This window comes from Podarcis cretensis, assembly GCF_951804945.1.
Source record: "Podarcis cretensis genome assembly, chromosome: 8".
Taxonomy (NCBI): Eukaryota; Metazoa; Chordata; class Lepidosauria; order Squamata; family Lacertidae; genus Podarcis; species Podarcis cretensis.
Genome location: NC_137177.1, coordinates 8,987,726 through 9,008,540, shown reverse-complemented (window position 1 = coordinate 9,008,540; position 20,815 = coordinate 8,987,726). Strand labels below are relative to the sequence as shown.

Genomic DNA, 20,815 nt, shown 5'->3' with positions numbered 1-20,815 from the left:
AGAAACCAGAAAATTGGTTTCTACCCCCTCCTAGTGGACCCACAGAAAATAACATGGCTCCCTTTTGACACCTTTTTCCCCAAGCTGATGCCCTCCAGAGACGATGTGCTGTTAGGGGAGGGGTCGTGCATCTGGTGGGTGACACATCATGCTCCTTCTGGGGTCGTTTGTCCACCCAGCAGCACCAGGGTGGCGGTGGCAGGAGGAAGAGGCCAAGCGGCGACTCTGCCAATCAAACCAAGCACGGCGTTTGATTGACAGAGACATCCCCGCGCCATGTTGAGGTAAACCAGGCACAACGTTTGATTGGCAGAGCTGCCACCGCTCGGCCTCTTCCTTCCGTCACCATCGCCGGGAGTCTCGGCTTCACAGCGGGTTCCGGCTTCGCGGTGCGGGCCAGATTTACAAGCCTGGGGGGCCGCATCTAGCCCCTGGGCCTTAGTTTGCTGACCCCTGTCCTAAACCTCCCCTGCCTTGTGGGATATACAGTGGTACCTTGGGTTAAGAACTTAATTCGTTCTGGAGGTCCGTTCTTAACCTGAAACTGTTCTTAACCTGAAGCACCACTTTAGCTAATGGGGCCTCCTGCTGCCGCTGGAGCACAATTTCTGTTCTCACCCTGAAGCAAAGTTCTTAACCTGAAGCACTATTTCTAGGTTAGCAGAGTCTGTACAGTGGTACCTCTGGTTATGTACATAATTCGTTCCGGAGGTCTGTACTTAACCTGAAACTGTTCTTAACCTGAAGCACCACTTTAGCTAATGGGGCCTCCTGTTGCCGCCGGAGCACAATTTCTGTTCTCATCCTGAAGCAAAGTTCTTAAACCTGGGTACTATTTCTGGGTTAACGGAGTCTGTAACCTGAAGCGTATGTAACCTGAAGCGTCTGTAACCCAAGGTACCACTGTATATAACCACCTCAGAGGGAAAAGGCTAAAGAGTAAACCCTACACAAATCTGGAGTGGAGCCTCTGTGATGGTTGAATGGCACCTTGTAGGCCTTCTTCCAGCAGCTCTTGCAGCCACGCTGCAGCCAGTTCATGATGGCTGGGAGTTTGTCATCTGGGCACCCCAGGACCTCCACGCACACTGCCCACGCACACTGCCCAAGGAGGTCAGGAAAGACAAACCACAACCAAAACAGTGGCAAAATTACAGTTTTGGCATTATGCAGATTAAATCTTGAGGTATCAGCCTTAATGGCTGCGCTACTGAAGATACAACAGGGTAAGAACTCTTTTAAAGAAAAGAAAAAAGCTTGGATAGAAAATTATAAACACTTGATCTTTAGAAAAGAACGTGTTGCCACGTGGAATCAACAATATGCTTGTCAGATTCCATTTCCTACAGAATAAACATTGAGAAGATCATAGAAATAACTCTTCAGAATTTATGCCATTCAAAAGACAGTTCAAGGAAGCTATAATTTAGATACTGCCACAAAAGCTATAATTTAGATTCCGCCACAAAAATTCTTATGGTCACGAAACAAGAAGACAGAACAATTACTCTGGATAATCTAAATGTCAGCATGAAATCCAGTCGTTAAAAAATAAGGCCCAGCTCAAATTTGCCATTATAGCTAATATGTGTGTAGAATCTGGACTAGTATTCCCTTCTACGTAGATTATTTTATGCCTGAATTTGACAAATCCCTGAATTAATCCACCTCTTTATGAAGTTGCCATGCGTAATATAATAGATTCTATGTCCGAAGGAGGAGGCAGAAAGTGAAGCAGCCCTTTCAAAACCCAGAATAAACATCTGGAGGATAAACCTGCCCAGGTAGTCGCTAAACACAGTGGCGTAGCGTGGGTTGTCAGCACCCGGGGCAAGACAAATAATTTGCACCCCCTAACCCATGGATTTGCGCCCCCTAACCCTAACCCCCAGATGTTGCGCCCGGTGCGGACGGCCCCCCCTGCACCCCCCACGCTACGCCACTGGCTAAACAATCTGCTGTGCGAAAATGTTTAGAAGGTAAAGGGACATGGCCCTTTTTATCACTAGGTGAGGAGGATGAGGACTGCAAAAGCCTAAGGAATAGCCCTAATGAAGCTGCTGAGAGAGTAAATTAATTTGTACTACAGTGGAACCTTGGTTCTCAAACTTAATCCATTCCGGCAGTCCATTCCAAAACCAAAGTGTTCCAAAACCAAAGCGCACTTTCCCATAGAAAGTAATGCAAAATGGATTAATCCATTCCAGACTTTTAAAAACAACCCCTAAAACAGCAATTTAACATGAATTTTACTATCTAATGAGACCATTGATCCATAAAATGAAAGCAATAATCAATGTACTGTACTGTAAAATAAATAAGACAGTATTGTATATGATTAAAAAAAATGTAAAAATTGCTTACCTGCACTGATGATATCCTGATTTTATCCATTTCTGCAGTCACACAATCAATCAATCAATCAGTCAGTGGCTAATCTGGGTTGCACACCGTCACAAAAACAAATTAACCGGAAAAAGCCTCAAAAACAAAAATGCAAAATAAATAGCAAAATGCAAAGCACCAAACTTATTCTCTGCTGTCTTCTACTTAAACCGCCTTTGTTTTGTTTCGGTATTAGCTCACTAGTTCATGAATCAAATAAGTTGTAATTAAATAGCAAGTCAGTTGCTTTATTTGCTATTCAATAAGTTCATATGTAAAGCATTGCATCTGATTTTATTATTAATCAATGGAACGCAGGAAATTATTTATTTATTAGATTTCTATACCACTTTATATTTTTAATAAAAATCTCAAAGCGGTTTACAGCATATTAAATCAATAAAACAATAAAACAATAGCCGGGCAATGTTCCTCCGGCCTCAGTAGGGCTGGGTGAGTGTGGGCCAGGCGGAAAGGAATGAGAAGCTCATGTGCTTTTAACAGTATGGTTATAGGGAGCAGTGTGTATAAAATATTGAATGTAATGGGGTTATTAAGGTAATTGTATCAGAATTATTATGGGGATGTTAAGGAGGGAGAGGGGGAAATGGAGAGTGTGGAATTCTGGTGGTGGGTGGTGATTGGATGAGGATTTGAAAGGGAGTTTGAATGTGGGACGCGGGTGGCACTGTGGGTTAAACCACAGAGCCTAGGGCTTGCCGATCAGAAGGTTGGCGGTTCGAATCCCTGCAACGGGGTGAGCTCCCGTTACTCAGTCCCTGCTCCTGCCAACCTAGCAGTTCGAAAGCACGTCAAAGTGCAAGTAGATAAATAGGTACCGCTCCGGCGGGAAGGTAAACGGCGTTTCTGTGTGCTGCTCTGGTTCGCCAGAAGCGGCTTAGTCATGCTGGCCACAAAGCAATGACAAACCTAGACAGCATCTTAAAAAGTAGAGACATCAACTTGCCAGCAAAGGTCCGTATAGTTCAAGCTATGGTTTTCCCAGTAGTGATGTATGAAAGTGAGAGCTGGACCATAAAGAAGGCTGATCGCTGAAGAATGGATGCTTTTGAATTATGGTGCTGGAGGAGACTCTTGAGAGTCCCATGGACTGCAAGAAGATCAAACCGATCCATTCTGAAGGAAATCAGCCCTGAGTGCTCACTGGAAGGACAGATTTTGAAGCTGAGGCTCCAGTACTTTGGCCACCTCATGAGAAGAGAAGGCTCCCTAGAAAAGACCCTGAGGTTGGGAAAGATGGAGGGCACAAGGAGAAGGGGACGACAGAGGACGAGATGGTTGGACACTGTTCTTGAAGTTGCCAGCATGAGTTTGACCAAACTGCGGGAGGCAGTGGAAGACAGGAGTGCCTGGCGTGCTCTGGTCCAGGGGGTCACGAAGAGTTGGACACGACTAAACGACTAAACAACAACAACAACTCTTGCTCCTTTTATTAAATGGTGGTTCTGACAATCCCTTGAGGGAAGCCATGTTTAAAATGGGGTGATCCTGCTGTACACACACAGTGCAGAGACGGCCTTCTGAGATTTGTCTAGCTCCAAGAAGACTCTAGCTAGGAAGCCAACTTTTTGCGTACCAAAAGCCAGCCAGCCCAGGGCCACCTAGACGAGGGTCAGCCAGGACCCATTTGATTGCAGGATTCAGATCCACATTGGGATAGAGGTCAGCAAGGGGTTGCTATCAAGGACCTCTCAGCTCACGATGGGGAAAAATAGACCCCAACTCATCCACAGCCTTTCCATTGACCGGCCCCACAGTTATTCCTCCATAACGGATATGTTCTTGCCATGGTAAGAACAATGGTCGCACAAGCACAATGAACCCGTGTGTGTGTGTGTGTGTGTGTGTGTGTGTGAGAGAGAGAGAGAGAGAGAGAGAGAGAGAGAGAGAGAAAGAGACTTCTCTGCCCTCAAACATCCCCCCTATTGAATGGAATGAGTTTGGGGTGGGTTGGGTGGTGTTTACAAAATATTTTATAGTTGAAATGAAAAGGGACAAGAAATTGCTTAATGGTTCCTCTTTTTTGCATTTGTTTAAAAACCAATAAAAAAAGTTGTTAAAAAAACAGGGAGGGGGGGAAATGGCATGTATTTAACTCCCCAGACCAACAAAAGGAAGAAAAAACCAGAAGAGAAATGTCTAAACCAATAGAGGTTTTTCAGAACTGTTTCAGAAAATTAGTTCATTTTACCTACAAACCTAGAACACCAGGCTGCCAGCTGACATTTTGGGCCAGCTGGGCCCTTTCCCCTCACCTCCTCCTGTGAGAGGATATTTATTTGCCAGGCTCCATGTGGACTTTCAAAAAGGCCCTGGGAAAATTGATCAATATCTTAGTGCATTTACCCCCTAATAGACACCCACCCTGTATGTCATTTTGCCAAACGTACACCTTTTTGCAACGCCGTTCCCCTAAAACAATGCCTTTGCGCAGGTTGTTTTCCCAAATACGTGCATTTCCACCTCCTTGCTGTCGTCGTAGTTACAGCATCTGCATTCTTAAATAGATCTTTCTGTACTGTTTTAATTCTATGAGTGTTCGATTACTTTTTAATGATCACCTATTTTTTTTAAAAAAAATAGAGGCGGATCCTACTAATTCTGTCATAGCTACGGCTTAAAGAACTGTGAACGTCATTTGAAATTGTCTGATCTATCGCTGCTCCTCGGAGGACTCCAAAGTCCCGCAATTTATACAATTGTTAGCTTTGCTTATGTCATTTGCTTGATGGGGGATCACCGCCTTGTTTTCTGACCACGGAGAATCCTCCTCTTCCTCTGGGGCTTCCGAGATCTCAGCAGCCATGGCCCGTTTGCAATTATGCCAGTTTTGCAGCCATGTGGACTAGAAACCTGATTCAAATACAAAAACGAAATCCCGCACCCAATGTACGGCCATCTGGGTGGCATGCCTGGAGACAGCATACCTCGTCGCGGACAGGTAGCCCCTACCTTTGTCTGCAGTGATGCCAGCGAGATGTCCCAGGTTAAAGGTTCGAGAACTGAGCCTCCCCTCTCAAACCAATTCACCGCTTCCATTAACTTGGACTGCCTGCTTCTTCGCTCCTGCTGTTTTGTTTAACTCCTGAAGAGGAGGGGCTGGCTCCTTCGCCCCCACCCACCCACCCACTCCACCTCCATTGCCGTAGGTGGAGCACTTAAATCCCTGATAAGGTGCAGACTTTGAGATAAAAGGAGGAGAAGGCCCCTTGAATCATCACCGCTGCAGAGTCCATCTGGAAGAGGGGTGGGAAAGAATAGCAGGTCAAAGAGTGTGTGTGTGGGGGGGGGGGGTACCTCAGCATTCAGCTCTAAATCCTCCATCTTTTTTGGGGGGGAATAATCCATCCACATGGAGGACCTCAAAACGTTTGCTGCGGAGGCACTGGAAGATTTTGCCCAGTTTTTGCCTGGCACCCACCAGCCTACTTTGGGGGGCTCCAGGTTGTCCATCGGCAACTGCCTGCCTCCGAACTCCATGTTGGGATGCTACCCAGGGGCATTCCCAGGCCCAGCAGAGCTGCCCGCCTACCCGCAGGAGAACTTCAGGAACGGGGTGGCCCACGCAGAGTGGTACTCCTCTGGCACCGCGGACGGACCCTACCCTTCATGTAAGTGATGTACCCTCTTAGCTACCCTTCATGTAAATGATGTACACCAAAGTGTTGGTGCTGACCTTTAAAGCCCTAAACAGCCTCAAAGGCCCAGTATACCTGAAGAAGCGTCTCCACCCCCATCATTCTGCCCGGACGTTGAGGTCCAGCGCCGAGGGCCTTCTGGCGGTTCCCTCACTGCAAGAAGCAAAGCTACAGGGAACCAGGCAGAGGGCCTTCTCGGTGGTGGTGCCCGCCCTGTGGAACACCCTCCCTTCAGATGTCAAAGAGATAAACAACTACCTGACATTCAGAAGACATCTGAAGGCAGCCCTGTTCAGGGAAGTTTTTAATGTGTGACATTTTAATGTATTTTTAATCTTTGTTGGAAGCAGCCCAGAGTGGCTGGGGAAACCCAGCCAGATGGGCGGGGTACAAATAGTAAATTATTATTATTGTTATTGTTATTAGCTGTCAGATGGGTTGCTGTTGTTACCTTTGTAAGCAAAATGTCTGTAGGGCAACTTGTGTGGGGCTGTCGGCGGGCTTCTGAGCTGCCTAGTGCATAAACGTGGCAGAATAACGCTCTCGGAGGAGGCTGTCTGTCGCACCCCTGCAGGAGTTACGAACATGCGAAGAGCCTGTACCTGGATCAGCCCAATGGCCCACCTAGTCCAGCATTCTATTCTCGCAGTGGCCAGCCTGCGGGAAACCCGAGAGCGAAACCTGAGCAGGACTCTTCCCTCCAGGTATTCATTGCTGCCTCTGAGTGTGGAGCAGAGCAGAGCCATCAGGTCTAGTAGCCGTCGATAGATTTCTTCATGAATCTGTCCAATCCTCTTTTGAAAGCCATCCAAGTTTGTGGCCGTCCCTGCCTCTTGTGTCGGGGAGTTCCACAGGTGAACTACACTCTGCATGAAGAAGGGCTTTCTTTTATCTGTCTTAAATCTTCCAGGTTCGCCCCGGTCTTGCCACCTTCCAACCAGGAATGGGGCCTACGTTCGATGTGGCAGAGAATGCCTCTTGCACACTCAAAAAGTCAACCCCTTATTTTTGAAGCTACAGTTGGAATCCCCCTGCTATCAGAAGTTAGGGGAACCCTGCACTGGAACGGGTCAGAATGTCGGAAAGGTTGTTATTATGTACGGAGGGAGTGTGGTGTAGTGGTTAGACTTTTAGACCAAAGAGTCCTGCTTGCTCACTGGGTGACCTTGAAACATAGCTGTCAACTTTTCCCTTTTCTTGTGAGGAATCCTATTCGGAATAAGGGAATTTCCCTTTAAAAAAGGGAAACGTTGACAGCTATGCCTTGAAACAACATAGGAAGCTGCTTTGTACCGAGACAGACCAATGACCTGGCTCAGTAATGTCTACACAGGTTGGCAGCAGCAGCAGCAGTGCAACACAGTTTCTGCTTGCAACATGCTGCTTGCAAAGCCTGCACTCCAGCACTGATCCATGGCCCGTCCTCTGCCTGCACCTAGCCTTCCTCTCAGGGTCGTTGTGAGGGCAGAAAGCACTCTGCGCTCCTTGGAAGAAAAGTTACGACAACCCGATAGATTACAAATATACATTATGGTATGCAACCGAATCTTATACAGTGGTACCTCGGGTTACATATGCTTCAGGTTACATACGCTTCAGGTTACAGACTCCACTAACCCAGAAATATTACCTCAGGTTAAGAACTTTGCTTCAGGATGAGAACAGAAATTGTGCTCCGGCGGCGCGGCAGCAGCAGGAGGCCCCATTAGCTAAAGTGGTGCTTCAGGTTAAGAACAGTTTCAGGTTAAGAACGGACCTGAGGTACCACTGTATAATAAAATCAAACTCATTGTCCTCATGTCTATTTGTATGTAGTCAGAACACCACCCAAGAGGGAAGTATCAGTGGCCTTGGGGGAACCCCAGATTTGTGGGGAAACACATTAAGGGGGAGCCCCACCCCCAAAACCCCCCTGAAACCCAGCCCTATGACAACTGAGCATGCTCAGTGGCTTGGGATGCTGACTGTGGGTTTTGCACATGGGAAGAAACTGAATGGAATGGAGAATTTCACTTTGGATAGCTCAATCGGTAGAGCACGAGATTCTTAACCTCAGGGTCGTGGGTTTGAGCCCCACGTTCGGCAAAAGATTGCTGCGTGGCAGGGGGTTGGACCAGATGACCATTGGGGGCCCTTCGAACTCTACAATCTATGAAATAAAACATATTCTTTCCCACAAAGAACAATCACTTCCGGGTTTGCGGCGTTCGGGAGCCAAAACGTCCAAGTTCCAAGGCGTTTGGGATCCAAGGTACGACTGTCTTTTTATCTTGTGAACCAACCTGAGATCTTCAGATGAAGGCGGTATAAAAATCAAATGGAAAGCGGCACAATTAGTTGTTGTTTTGAGTTTTAATGTGCTTCCTTGGTGGGTCATGCCAACCGCTATTCCGAACGATGCTTTTACTGAGCAGGGGTCACTGCAGATGAATTTATGGGACTGAGAGAGTGACCGTCTGAAAAAAACGAGGAACTGCTGCTTTAAATGTATAGTGTGGATCTGCAAGAATCCACATGCTACAGAGAGCTCCCCCACCACCCAAAAATGGGGCTCTGCATTTGATTATTATTATTTGATTATTTATTTGATTTCTATACCGCCTTCATCTGAAGATCTCAGGTTGGTTCACAAGAAAAAAAGACAGTCGTACCTTGGATCCCAAACGCCTTGGAACTTGGACGTTTTGGCTCCCGAACGCTGCAAACCTGGAAGTGATTGTTCCGGTTTGCGAACATTCTTTTGGAACCTGAACATCTGATGGGGCTTCCGTGGCTTCTGATTGGCTGCAGGAGTTTCCTGCAGCCAATTAGAAGCCGTGATTTGGTTTTTGAACGTTTTAGAAGTCCAACGGACTTCCGGAACGGATTCCGTTTGACTTCCAAGGTACGACTGTACAGGATAATTTTTGATTTTGAATGACAGCCTGACTCGCTCTCATTCTTTCTCTCCCCCCCCCCCAGTCCCCAGGTATGTGGGGACATCGGGGTTCAGCGTAGCCGGAGCCGACTGCCTGGGCTACATTGGCGAGGTGATCAAGCCGCCCTCGTTCTTCACCGGGAACCCGTCCAAAAGGAAGCGCCGGGTGCTGTTCACCCGGGCTCAGGTTCACGAGCTGGAGAAGAGGTTCGAGCTGCAGAGGTACCTGACAGCCCCAGAGCGTGAGCACTTAGCCACCGTCACCCGCCTCACCCCCAACCAGGTGAAGATCTGGTTCCAGAACCACCGGTACAAGATGAAGAAGCAAGGCAAACAACAGGATCCCAAGGCTAACCCAGGGCAAGAAGCACACCAAACCTGCGACAACAGTGTGGTTCCGCCACATCCAGGGGGTTACGGTTTTGCTGGGTCTCTGATGGAGGAGAAGTCCTTGTTAGGGTCTCCTTATCCCTTCCCCGGACTCGCACCCAGCACCCAGAGCTTATCCGCCAGCCCCAGTTCCAGCGCCGACTCTCAGCCCGGCACAAAGGCTGCGGAAAGCAGGCTTGCGTTCGGCAAGCCCTGGTAGGTGATGGAAGGGGAGTGAGATTGGACCAGGCTGTGATGTGCACCTGACAACCTACGCAAACGGCTGCCTTGTCTTGTCGCACTGGTAGCACCCAGTGGACGGAGGCATCAGATGTGACTTGTGTGCCGTCAGGCTGGCCGCTCTGAAACCAGCTCAGATTTGCTTTTGTGCTGTGGGTTAAACCACAGAGCCTAGGACTTGCTGATCAGAAGGTCGGCGGTTCGAATCCCCGCGACGGGGTGAGCTCCCGTTGCTCGGTCCCTGCTCCTGCCAACCTAGCAGTTCGAAAGCAGGTCATAGTGCAAGTAGATAAATAGGTACCACTCTGGCGGGAAGGTAAACGACGTTTCCATGCGCTGCTCTGGTTCGCCAGAAGCGGCTTAGTCATGCTGGCCACATGACCCGGAAGCTGTACGCAGGCTCCCTCGGCCAATAGAGCGAGATGAGCGCCACAACCCCAGAGTCGTCCGCGAGTGGACCTAATGGTCAGGGGTCCCTTTACCTTTACTTTATCAGGTCAGGGCTAGACATGACAAGACTGGAGCCAGGGCAAAACCTGCTTGGTGTCAGGAGCGAGCCAGCAGTAAATCACACCGTGTAAGTTGGAGTGGACTCTTTCTTGACAAATACGGGATCTGCTCAGGCCTAGTGGGCAAAGCAACTTATCTCTGGCAGGTCTTGCAGTTGCCGAGACTGAAAATCCCCGTCTCCCCACAGCTGCCTAAGTCCCCTACTCTCTAGAGCAGTGTTTCCCAACCTTGGGCCTCCAGCTGTTTTTGGACTACAACTCCCATCATCCCTAGCTAGCAAGACCAGTGGTCAGGGATGATGGGAATTGTAGTTCAAAAACAGCTGGAGGCCCAAGGGTGGGAAACACTGCTCTAGGGTTTTCCCCAAGCAATCAGAGACTGCGCCTGTGTGAAGCGATCATCTCCTCTGTCCTCTTCATGCCCCTCCTGGTTCTGCAAGGAGGTTCAGGGGAAAGGGGAGCTTGTCACAGCAGAAGGGGGAGAACTCCCTGGTTTCTTCACCAGCCTGACTCATCTCTGCCTCTTGTCCCCATCTCCTCTCCAGCCTTTGCTTCTGCCTCTGATTCTGGACTGCTTTCTGCCACAGATTCTCCCTGCTCACTAAGCCCTGTAAGTAAAAAGGCAGGCAGGATGGATGAAGGCAGGCTGAGGTTGGTAGGGCAGTACCCCATTCACCTGAACGCAGGGGTGAGGAGCCTTTTCCGTCTGGCAAGACAGATCTTTGATTGGGCCAACTCTGATAGGTGGGCAGGACCACTCCTCTGTCAATCATCCAATACCCTAATGGTGGCAGTCGATGGACAGGTGAGCAGCCAGCGCAGCGACGTCTCCACCTGCCCCACACCTGACATCACCTATAATAATATGGGGCAAGTGGGATTGCTCTGGGGAAGACAACATGGTGGGCCAGATTTGGCTCGCAGGCTGAGGGTTCCTCACCCCTGCTCTAACCGACCTTCACTCTGGCGCTTTTTGGCTTTTGAGACAGAAGAGACCAGACTAAAACATAATGAGAAATCTTGGTGGGAAGATGAGGTGGAGCCAAGCTAACCACAGACTTAAACCAGCAAGTCCCAAACCATTTTAAACCCCGCAAAAACAAAAGAAAAAGGTTCGCTGCTTGGACCAGACACATGCATCAGCTGCAGCTTTTTAGATCAGCCAGCGCTTCTGATCGATTGGTGCTCCAGGATCGATCGCTGTAGCTTTCTTGGGAAAAGGGAAAGATCCGTCAAATGGCTTTTGCTGATTTCTCTGCAGGCTCCCTTCTTATTGCTTTGTCGAAAGCAAATCAGCACAGATTATGGCAAGAGTGAGCAGGGGGAAATGGAACGTCAATTCTCTTTAGACCAGCCTTTGCTGGCCTGGTGTCCTCCTGGTGTCCCACCATCTCTAACCATTGGTCATGCTGGCTGGGGCTGATGGGAGATAAATTTGCCTCTGACTGAACTACCAAGGTTTTTTTCAAGGGGGTGGGGAGATAATTTGTTGTTAGGTGGTCAAATAGCAGGCGACAGCTCAGGGCTTGCTTGTTGCGCCGTGGTGACAGAGTGCCTGAATCCGCTTTAATTGTGCAAAAAATCTGCTTGAGTTTGAAAACCTCCTGGAAACAGGGACCGACTGGGCTCACCCTTTGGGATACTGCCTGTCTAGCAGTTGCCCAGATGTGAAACTACTTGCCGTTGCTTCCTCTGGTACAGAAAAGTATTGCTGATTGCTATGCAGGAAGAAAGAAATTGTACACAACATTTAAGGGAACTCGGGAGAGACTGGGTACATTTGGTGCCTTATGGCAGAGCTCTATTTCAGATCAAACACAAACAGAACACACCTCAGGTTGCCTCTAGATATGGAACTCACCTGAGGAAACTGTAGACCACATGCAGACTAGACACATTTAAAGCACATTCGAAGCACATTCTTTTCCTCAAAGAATTCTGGGTACTGTAGTTTGCTGAGAGATGCTGGGAACAGTAGCTCAGCGGGGTGGGGGTGGGGTTAAACTACAGTGCCCAGAATTCTTTGAGGGAGATAATGAGCTTTAAATGTGCTTTAAAGGTATAGCGTCCCCTTCTTTAGATTGTCCAATTCTGTTACATTCGTTTACTATGGATGTGTTCTACATCCTGCAAGTTTTACGAATTGTACACTCTGCCAAACCATGATTAGCTTGGGGTCTGGAAATTCCCGACCCCTGCTGTAAGGTACATTACCTGTATGCATGACATTTGGTGTATGTGGCGTGTGCTCTGTATCATAAAAGCAATTTTTTAAAAACCCCAGTTATGCCTTTTTAAAAAACAAGGCTAAAGATGAAACAGCGCCAGCATAAACCTGAGTGTTGCGCTGAGATAAAAGACAAGTATTACTCCAAATGTTGTTTTTATATGATATTGTAAGACTGGGCAACGTATAACGCAGCACAAACGTCATCCTGGAATACGCTATGCCAGGAACACCATTTCTCAACAAATTTGTTTGCAGTGGAGAACAATTTCTCAAGAAGCACATTCAGACACTAGTGCAGTTGTTCACATTTTCTGGAACAAATACTCATTAAATATCGGTGGTGAGTCATTTTTCCACCCTGAAACATTATCCATGTTTGCTGCTATTATTTAGGGAAAGGTTTTTAGTATCTTCTGCATGTCCAAATTAACTTGATTTGCTCATTTATTCATCTGCTTTAAATATATACTCCTATCAAACTGCCTAAATATATACTCCTATCAAATCCTGCCAATGTTCTTACCCATTTACAATTCATCTGTAAATATTCAATAAACTGTTCCCATTCTTTTATAAAAAGTTTGTTATCTTGATTTCTTATTCTTCCAGTAAGTTTTGCCATTTCTGCATATTCTGTAAGTTAGAACCATCAATTCTAGCATGTGGGGGGCCACCGAAATTATATAATTTGATATCTGAATGATTGGTATTAGTAATTGCATTATAATTTGGCATTTTTATAATGAGGCTATTATTGGATTGTAATTGAAAACTAATAAAAATTATTATCAAGAGAGAGAGAGAGAGAGAGGAAGGAAGGAAGGAAGGAAGGAAGGAAGGAAGGAAGGAAGGAAGGAAGGAAGCAGGATTGCGTATAATAGCCCCACTACCATCAATTGCACAAATCATCATGGACAAATGATCAAAAGGCGGCCTGCAGGGTCCCTGCAATCAAAATCTCGAGCCCCAAGAGATCAGAAACCAGCCGCCTCAGCAGAGACGAATGCCTCTACCAGAATTTTGCTGCCTAGTAAATATTTAGCCGACTTCTGTTCTCCAAGACTCGGCATTCTTTGACGGCATCTAGAATGATTTGGCACGGACAGCTTTTAGCAAATACACGTTCCGAACTCCACTGCGGCAGCAATCTTGTTGAACCTGGGTTGCTCTGAACCTCCGGGCAAATATGTACCCGAGCAGGAAATAGGGACTGTATTTCACATCCAGAAGCTCTGATTGATGCCTCAGGGCAGCAGCTGAAGGCTACCCTCTGCCCTTAAATGTTGTGCCACAATTTCATAAGTTTTTCTTTGCCTTTGCAAAGACAAAAGCCAGCAGGGCTTACCTTAAGTCAAGAGCTCATCTCAGAAGCCTGTTTTGCAGCGAGCAGACTCAACTTGGGAGCACACATAAAGCAATGCAAGTGTTTCTGAACATGTGCAGAGTGCATTTTTCTGGGTCATCGCAACCAGGCCTATTCCATCTGGGTTGAGGAAGAAGTGCTTCCAGATCAGAAGGACCAATGTTTAGACCCAGAACCTCTCTCCCTCTTTCGTTTATAGTCACAGTTTGTTCAGCATCATTAGCCCTAATTGGGAATAATCCACATTTTGGTATCTCTTTAATCCCTGCTGATAATAAGTACATCAGAATCATTAAGGAATAACCAGCACAAGTATGTAAACTAGGAGCCAAACCAGAGCCAACAAATAAAGGTTTTTGTGTGTGGATTATAACAAATGTGGATTATAACAAAGCTACAGGACTGAGTGCTTCTTGGATATTTAAAAGGTTTAATCCGTTTTAGTATTTTAACTTTGGTATGTTTTAAAGAAGAGTTGTGATTTCCCCCCCTTGCTGTTACTGTTTAATCTTTTGTAAACCACTTAAAGGTTTTTGTTTACAATCAAGTGGTGTATAATTTTTTATCAAATAAATGTTTTTTTCCAGGAAGGACATTTTTTCAGTGGGTAATATAGCACCACAACTCGGTTTCTGATTGCTGTATCAAGTGTTCCATATTTAGACTAATTTACTATATGTTTTGGCAAGCTGTTTGCCTGCTCACCATAGATATGGACACCTCTTTAAGATCCCATACCCAAATTTTGCATCACTGCTCCCGAGATAAAGGAGCAGATTTTCGTTGACATTTGGGTAGAACTGGGTGCCATTTTGAATCAAGATGGCGGACTGAACCTCTCAAAACTACGCTGGTTTTAACAACTAATCACTTATATTAACCACTGATTTCAAAACTTGGTTGCTTCCTAGGCTTCCCAAGCAATGCTGGGTACAAGTCTGTTTTCATATTTCTGTTAGTTTTCTTTGCTGCTTTTAAATGGTAAAACTGAATAGCATATATTCCTCTTTTCTTCCCTTGGGAAGAAACAAATATAATGAAATATACTGAGGGTTGTTCTTTTTTATTTAAGCAAATATAACATTTTCTCCCCACCTGGCTATTTTTTTACACTTCACCTCTTACAACTGCAGGTGCAACCTCTCTCAAAGCCAGTGAAATCGAGGTAAGGAATCGATTTGAGTCAATTTGAGGCCATTGTTTCAGCAAGCTGAAAAGCCCTGTTCTTAGAGATATCCAAGAATAAATCACAGAAGGTGGAGAGAAGAAGGGGCAAAGTGAATTTTAAGGGCATAGGTTCGTGGCCGATGTATTTCAGTCACCCGCTATCCTGAAGTATAGGGATTTGTGCTTGATGTGCCCATTTCACTGTCACCAACTATATTCTTTTCTGTACACAAAACAGAAGAACATAGGGAGATACCAAATCAGACCATTGTTTGGCCGGCAGCAGCTCCTCAGAGTTTTGGGCAGGGGCCAGTTCCAGCCTTACCTGCAGACACAGCCCTTACTTCCAAAGCAACTACTCTATTCCGAACTTAAAAATGGAAAGCGTAATGCTGGCGGTCAACAAAAGAGGTTTAGAGACTGTCTCAAGGCAAATCTTTAAAAATGTAGTATAAACACCGACAACTGGGAAACACTGGCCTGCGAGCGCTCCAGTTGGAGAACAGCCTTTCCCAAAGGTGTCATGGGCTTTGAAGACACTCGAACTCAGAACGCAAGGGAGAAATGTGCTAGGAGGAAGGCACGCTTGGCAAATCCACACTGTGATCAACTCCCGCCCGGGAACCCATGACCCCACTGTGGAAGGACGTGTGGATCCAGAATTGGCCTCCATGGTCACTTATGGACTCATTGTTAAAACCGTGTTTATGGAAGACAATCTTACTCAGCTACAAGTGATCACCGAAGAAGAAGAAGAAGAAGAAGAAGACTCACAGCAAGCTAAGTAGGTGATATTTCTCTCCCCACAGCAGCGTGATGTAGTGGTTAGAGTGTCAGACTAGGACCTGAGAGACCAGGGTTCGAATCCCCGCTTGGCCACGAAGCTCACTGTCGGGGGGGGGGAAACAGGTGCTGCTTCTCTACCTAACCAACCTCACAGGGTTGTTGTGGGGATTAAATGAGGGCAGGGAACCATGGTTGCCACCTTGAGCTCCTTGGAGGAAAAGGTGTGGGGGTAAGGTCAGTCAGTAGAGCACGAGACTCTTAATCTCAGGGTTGTGGGTTCGAGCCCCACATTGCGCAAGAGATTCCCGCATTGCAGGGGGATGGACTAGATCAGGCATAGGCAAACTTGGCCCTCCATATGTTTTTTGGCCTACAACTCCCATGATTCCTAGCTAGCAGGACCAGTGGTCAGGGATGATGGGAATTGTAGTCCCAAAACACCTGGAGGGCCGAGTTTGCCTATGCCTGGAGTAGATGGCTCTTGAGAGCTCTATGATATGCAATAAACAAATGAGAAGAATAAATGAGAATTGCATGCCACCTGAAATACCAATGCGTGTGTGTCGGACGACCCCACAGCCCTGAAATAGCCTGCCTTTGCTTCTGCTGTCGCCCCTATTACGTGTCCAGGAAGCCACAAAAAACGTGCTGGCTTTTCATCCTGGCCTAACCTCAGGGCACCTCTGCACTCCTTCAAGAATGTAATGAGCTCACTGAGCTTAGATCTTCAAGTGCCTCCGTCAATATTGACTGTCCTTTGCACACAACACACCCACCCCACCTCTGCTTATTGCTTTCTTCTTGGATAAGTACTTGAGGAGAAGCCGGTTCCCTGCATGGCGCCGGGGTGAAAACAAGCCATGTTGACTTTTCACCTTCTCAGGCTGAGATTAAGGGCAGGCAATTGTTTGAAGGCACTGTCCATTTTGGACAGGAAACAAACAGGCTTCCCGTCCTCCAGAGATCATTAGCAGGAAGACAGCAGGCAGACAGCAAATTTCCATGTGCCACCCGCCCAAATGCAGCTAGACCCCCCATTTCTCTCTCCCCCCCCCAATTTTTTTTATTCATTTTCCAAAATTATAACAAATATAACATACTAAAAAGGGAAAAGAAAAAAGAAAAACTATAAAGAAAAGAAGAAAAAAAACATACAAATAAACACATCATTCTTCTAAAATCCGATTTAGTTTTCATTGTTAACTGACTTCCTCAAATCCCCCCTAACTGAATTCCATTGTATCTCTTTGTAACAGTTTTCCAATATCTTCTTTCTATCAAAATTAACTCCTTCAAATTGCTATCTTTAGTTCTTTTCAAGATTTCTAGACCCATAATGTTTTACAATTTAATCATTTCTCAAGATGATCAGTGCAGCAGGAGAGTCAGGCTTGGAGCTGCATTGTGCTCTTAACTTAAAAAAAAAAAAAAAAAAGCTTTATTGATGTTTAAAGCAGAAGGTTTTGGGAACAGCACAGCAGAAAGCACAATGCAAAACTGCTTACGGTCAGCTTGCATCACCAGATAGATGATTGTCGGCATCCGTCTGTCTCCAGAGACAGCGGAATGCGCCTCTGTGGGTGAAGAAAAACCGCTGGGAGAATTGCTACACCAGCTTTGGCTGCAGAGACTGGTAACGCGTAACAGCTGCCACCTGCATGGTTTTTGCTGGGTTTTGAAGCGACTTCACTGGGGTGTAAGCCTGAGCTGTGTGCATGGAGGTACTGGGCTGCCCAGATGACAAGACCCCCCTCTCAGCCTCACTGATGTGTCCAAAAGAAAGCAGAACAAGACGTTTGGCCCCAGCCTGGCTGCAGGAGTTGCCTGAAGGAGGAATGCAAGGCACCACCCAACTGCCTTAGGGACTCCCCTCCAGATTTGTGCAGGGTTTGCTCCTAAGCCTTTTCTTCTCCCAAAGATTTGCCATAAGGCAGCAAAGGTATGGGATCACAGTTTCCCCTGTGTCCTATGGGACCGCCTCACCCGGTATGTCCCATGAAGGACCTTAATTCCGGGCTGCAGGAATTTCTGGAAGGAGGCGTACAAAGCGCCATCCAACCACCTTAGGGACTCTTCTCCAGATCTGTGTAGGGTTTACTCCAGCAAACTTTTTCAGCAGGGGCCGGTCCACTGTCCCTCAGACCTTGTGGGGGGCCGGACGAAATTTTTTGGGGAAAAATATGAATAAATTCCTATGCCCCACAAATAACCCAGAGATTCATTTTAAATAAAAGCACACATTCTACTCATGTGAAAACACCAGGCAGGCCCCACAAATAACCCAAAGGTGCATTTTAAATAAAAGCACACATTCTACTCATGTTAAAACACGCTGATGTTCATCAGCTGGGTGTTCATCAGTATGCGGATGATACTCAGCTCTACCTCTCTTTTAAATCAGAACCAGTGAAGGCGGTGAAGGTCCTGTATGAGTGTCTGGAGGCGGTTGGAGGATGGATGGCAGCTAACAGATTGAGGTTGAATCCTGACAAGACAGAAGTACTGTTTTTGGGGGACAGGAGGCGGGCAGGTGTGGAGGATTCCCTGGTCCTGAATGGGGTAACTGTGCCCCTGAAGGACCAGGTGCGCAGCCTGGGAGTCATTTTGGACTCACAGCTGTCCATGGAGGCACAGGTTAAATCTGTGTCCAGGGCAGCTGTTTACCAGCTCCTTCTGGTACGTAGGCTGAGACCCTACCTGCCTGCGGACTGTCTTGCCAGAGAGGTGCATGCTCTGGTTATCTCCCGCTTGGACTACTGCAATGCACTCTACGTGGGGCTACCTTTGAAGGTGACCCGGAAACTACAACTAATCCAGAATGCGGCAGCTAGACTGGTGACTGGGGGCGGCTGCCGAGACCATATAACACTGGTCTTGAAAGACCTACATTGGCTCCCAGTACGTTTCCGAGCACAATTCAAAGTGTTGGTGCTGGCCTTTAAAGCCCTAAGCGGCCTCGGTCCAGTATACCTGAAGGAGTGTCTCCACCCCCATCATTCTGCCTGGACGCTGAGGTCCAGCGCCGAGGGCCTTCTGGCGGTTCCCTCATTGTGAGAAGCAAAGCTACAGGGAACCAGGCAGAGGGCCTTCTCGGTAGTGGCGCCCGCCCTGTGGAACGCCCTTCCAGCAGACATCAAAGCGATAACAACTACCTGACATTCAGAAGACATCTTAAGGCAGCCCTGTTCAGGGAAGTTTTTAACGTGTGATATTTTACTGTATTTTTGGTTTCTATGGAAGCCGCCCAGAGTGGCTGGGGAGGCCCAGCCAGATGGGCGGGGTATAAATAATAAATTATTATGATTATGATTATGATTCCCAGACCGTCCGCAGACCGGATTTAGAAGGCGATTGGGCCGGATCCAGCCCCTGGGCCTTAGTTTCCCTACCCATGGTTTACTCCATAGCCCTTTTCTATATTTTTGCAATTATTCAGCTCATCACATAGACCACAGAAAGTGATGATGTGACAAATTGCGCTCAATGCTGGTCCATGAAAGAGGCATAGGATTGCCTGTGCTTTTCCCTTCACCCCACCTTCCCACATTAAGAGGGAAGTTCTGATAAGGGATTGTAAGCAGTTTCCGCTAAACGCGATTACAACCCAGTGCTGGATTTACGTATAAGCCAAACAAGCTATAGCTTCGGACCTCACTCTCTTGGGGGCCCCAAAAAAAATTAAAGGAAAAAAAAGCTGGATGTACATTTCCAAGATATAAGATAAAAAACAAATAAAATAAAACCCACATACAGCAACAGTGTTTTGTGTTGTGTAGGCTCCTGTGATATAAGTCATGGGCTCCGCCTGCTAGCCTGCTCCCTAAAATATCCCTGGTTTGCTCATTTCTATATATAGGGTGCCGACATTCTGCATGTGCAAATGGCTTCAGATACCTATTAGGTCTATAAATTACCATATAGCATATATTCAACACAAAAAACAGCGAACATTTGTTGTTGACAAAGGACAGCTGGACATATAAAGGGCCCCATTACCTTCAGTAGTTTAGGGCCTCATCAAACCTAAATCCAGCCTTGTTACAACCTTCTCCGTGCTCTTGAACCCTGGCTGTGCAGAGTCTGCAATGGCTCAGTTTGCTAGGTCATAATTGTGGCACCCTGCGGCACCCCCTAGGCTCAGCGCCCAGTGTGGCAGAACTGGTCGCATCGTCCTAAATCCCACCTCTGCTCAGACAGCGCCTCTCAACCTCGCACACCTGGCAGGGTTGTTCTGAGGATAAAACAGATGCAACCTTGAGCTCCTTAGGGAAAAGGTAGGGTAAAATATAATTAACAAATGAATACATAAGTAATCTGCAAAACACGAAAGTTGGTCCCTGCTTTGGAAACACGTGTTGAATTCTTCTTGTTGTTGTTTAGTCGTTTAGTCATGACCCCATGGACCAGAGCATGCCAGGCACTCCTGTCTTCCACTGCCTCCCACAGTTTGGTCAAACTCATGCTGGTAGCTTTGAGAACACTATCCAACCATCTCGTCCTCTATCGTCCCCGTCACCTTGTGCCCTCCATCTTTCCCAGCATCAGGGTCTTTTCCAGGGAGTCTTCTCTTCTCCTGAGGTGGCCAAAGTCTTGGAGCCTCAGCTTCAGGATCTGTCCTTCCAGTGAGCACTCAGGGCTGATTTCCTTCAGAATGGAGAGGTTTGATCTTCTTGCAGTCTATGGGACTCTCAAGAGTCTCCTCCAGCACCATAATTCAAAAGCATCCATTCTTTGGCGATCAGCCTTCTTTATGGTCCAGCTCTCATTTCCATACATCACTACTGGGAAAACCATATCTGAAGAAGTGTGCATGCACACGAAAGCTCATACCAAGAACTAACTTAGTTGGTCTTTAAGGTGCTACTGGAAGGAATTTTTTTATTTTGTTTTAAGAATCCAATGTCTTTGTTCAGACCAGGTCTCTCCATGGTTTTAAGTTTGGTGATAAGTTGCAATTCAGCAGCTTCTCTTTCCAGTCTATTTCTGAAATTCCTTTGTAATAGAACAGCTACTTTGAGATCTTGTATAGAATGTCCTGGGAGATTGAAGTGTTCTCCTACTGGTTTCTCTGTCTTGTGGTTCCTGATGTCGGATTTATGTCCGTTTATTCTTTGGCGTAAGGTTTGGCCTGTTTGTCCAATATAGAGAGCTGAAGGACACTGTTGGCATTTGATGGCATACACAATGTTA

The 20,815-nt window shown here is 46.8% G+C and overlaps 1 protein-coding gene across 1 annotated transcript; it reads left to right on the top strand.

Moving 5' to 3' along the window:
* The first annotated feature begins 5,636 nt into the window (after positions 1 to 5,636).
* Positions 5,637 to 9,573, top strand: LOC307221303 (homeobox protein Nkx-2.4-like). Its single transcript, XM_079985740.1, has 2 exons — positions 5,637 to 6,017; positions 9,006 to 9,573. The coding sequence occupies exons 1-2, from the start codon at positions 5,759 to 5,761 to the stop codon at positions 9,548 to 9,550; spliced, it is 804 nt and encodes a 267-aa protein (XP_079841866.1). The 5' UTR covers positions 5,637 to 5,758; the 3' UTR covers positions 9,551 to 9,573.
* The last annotated feature ends 11,242 nt before the right edge of the window (positions 9,574 to 20,815 follow it).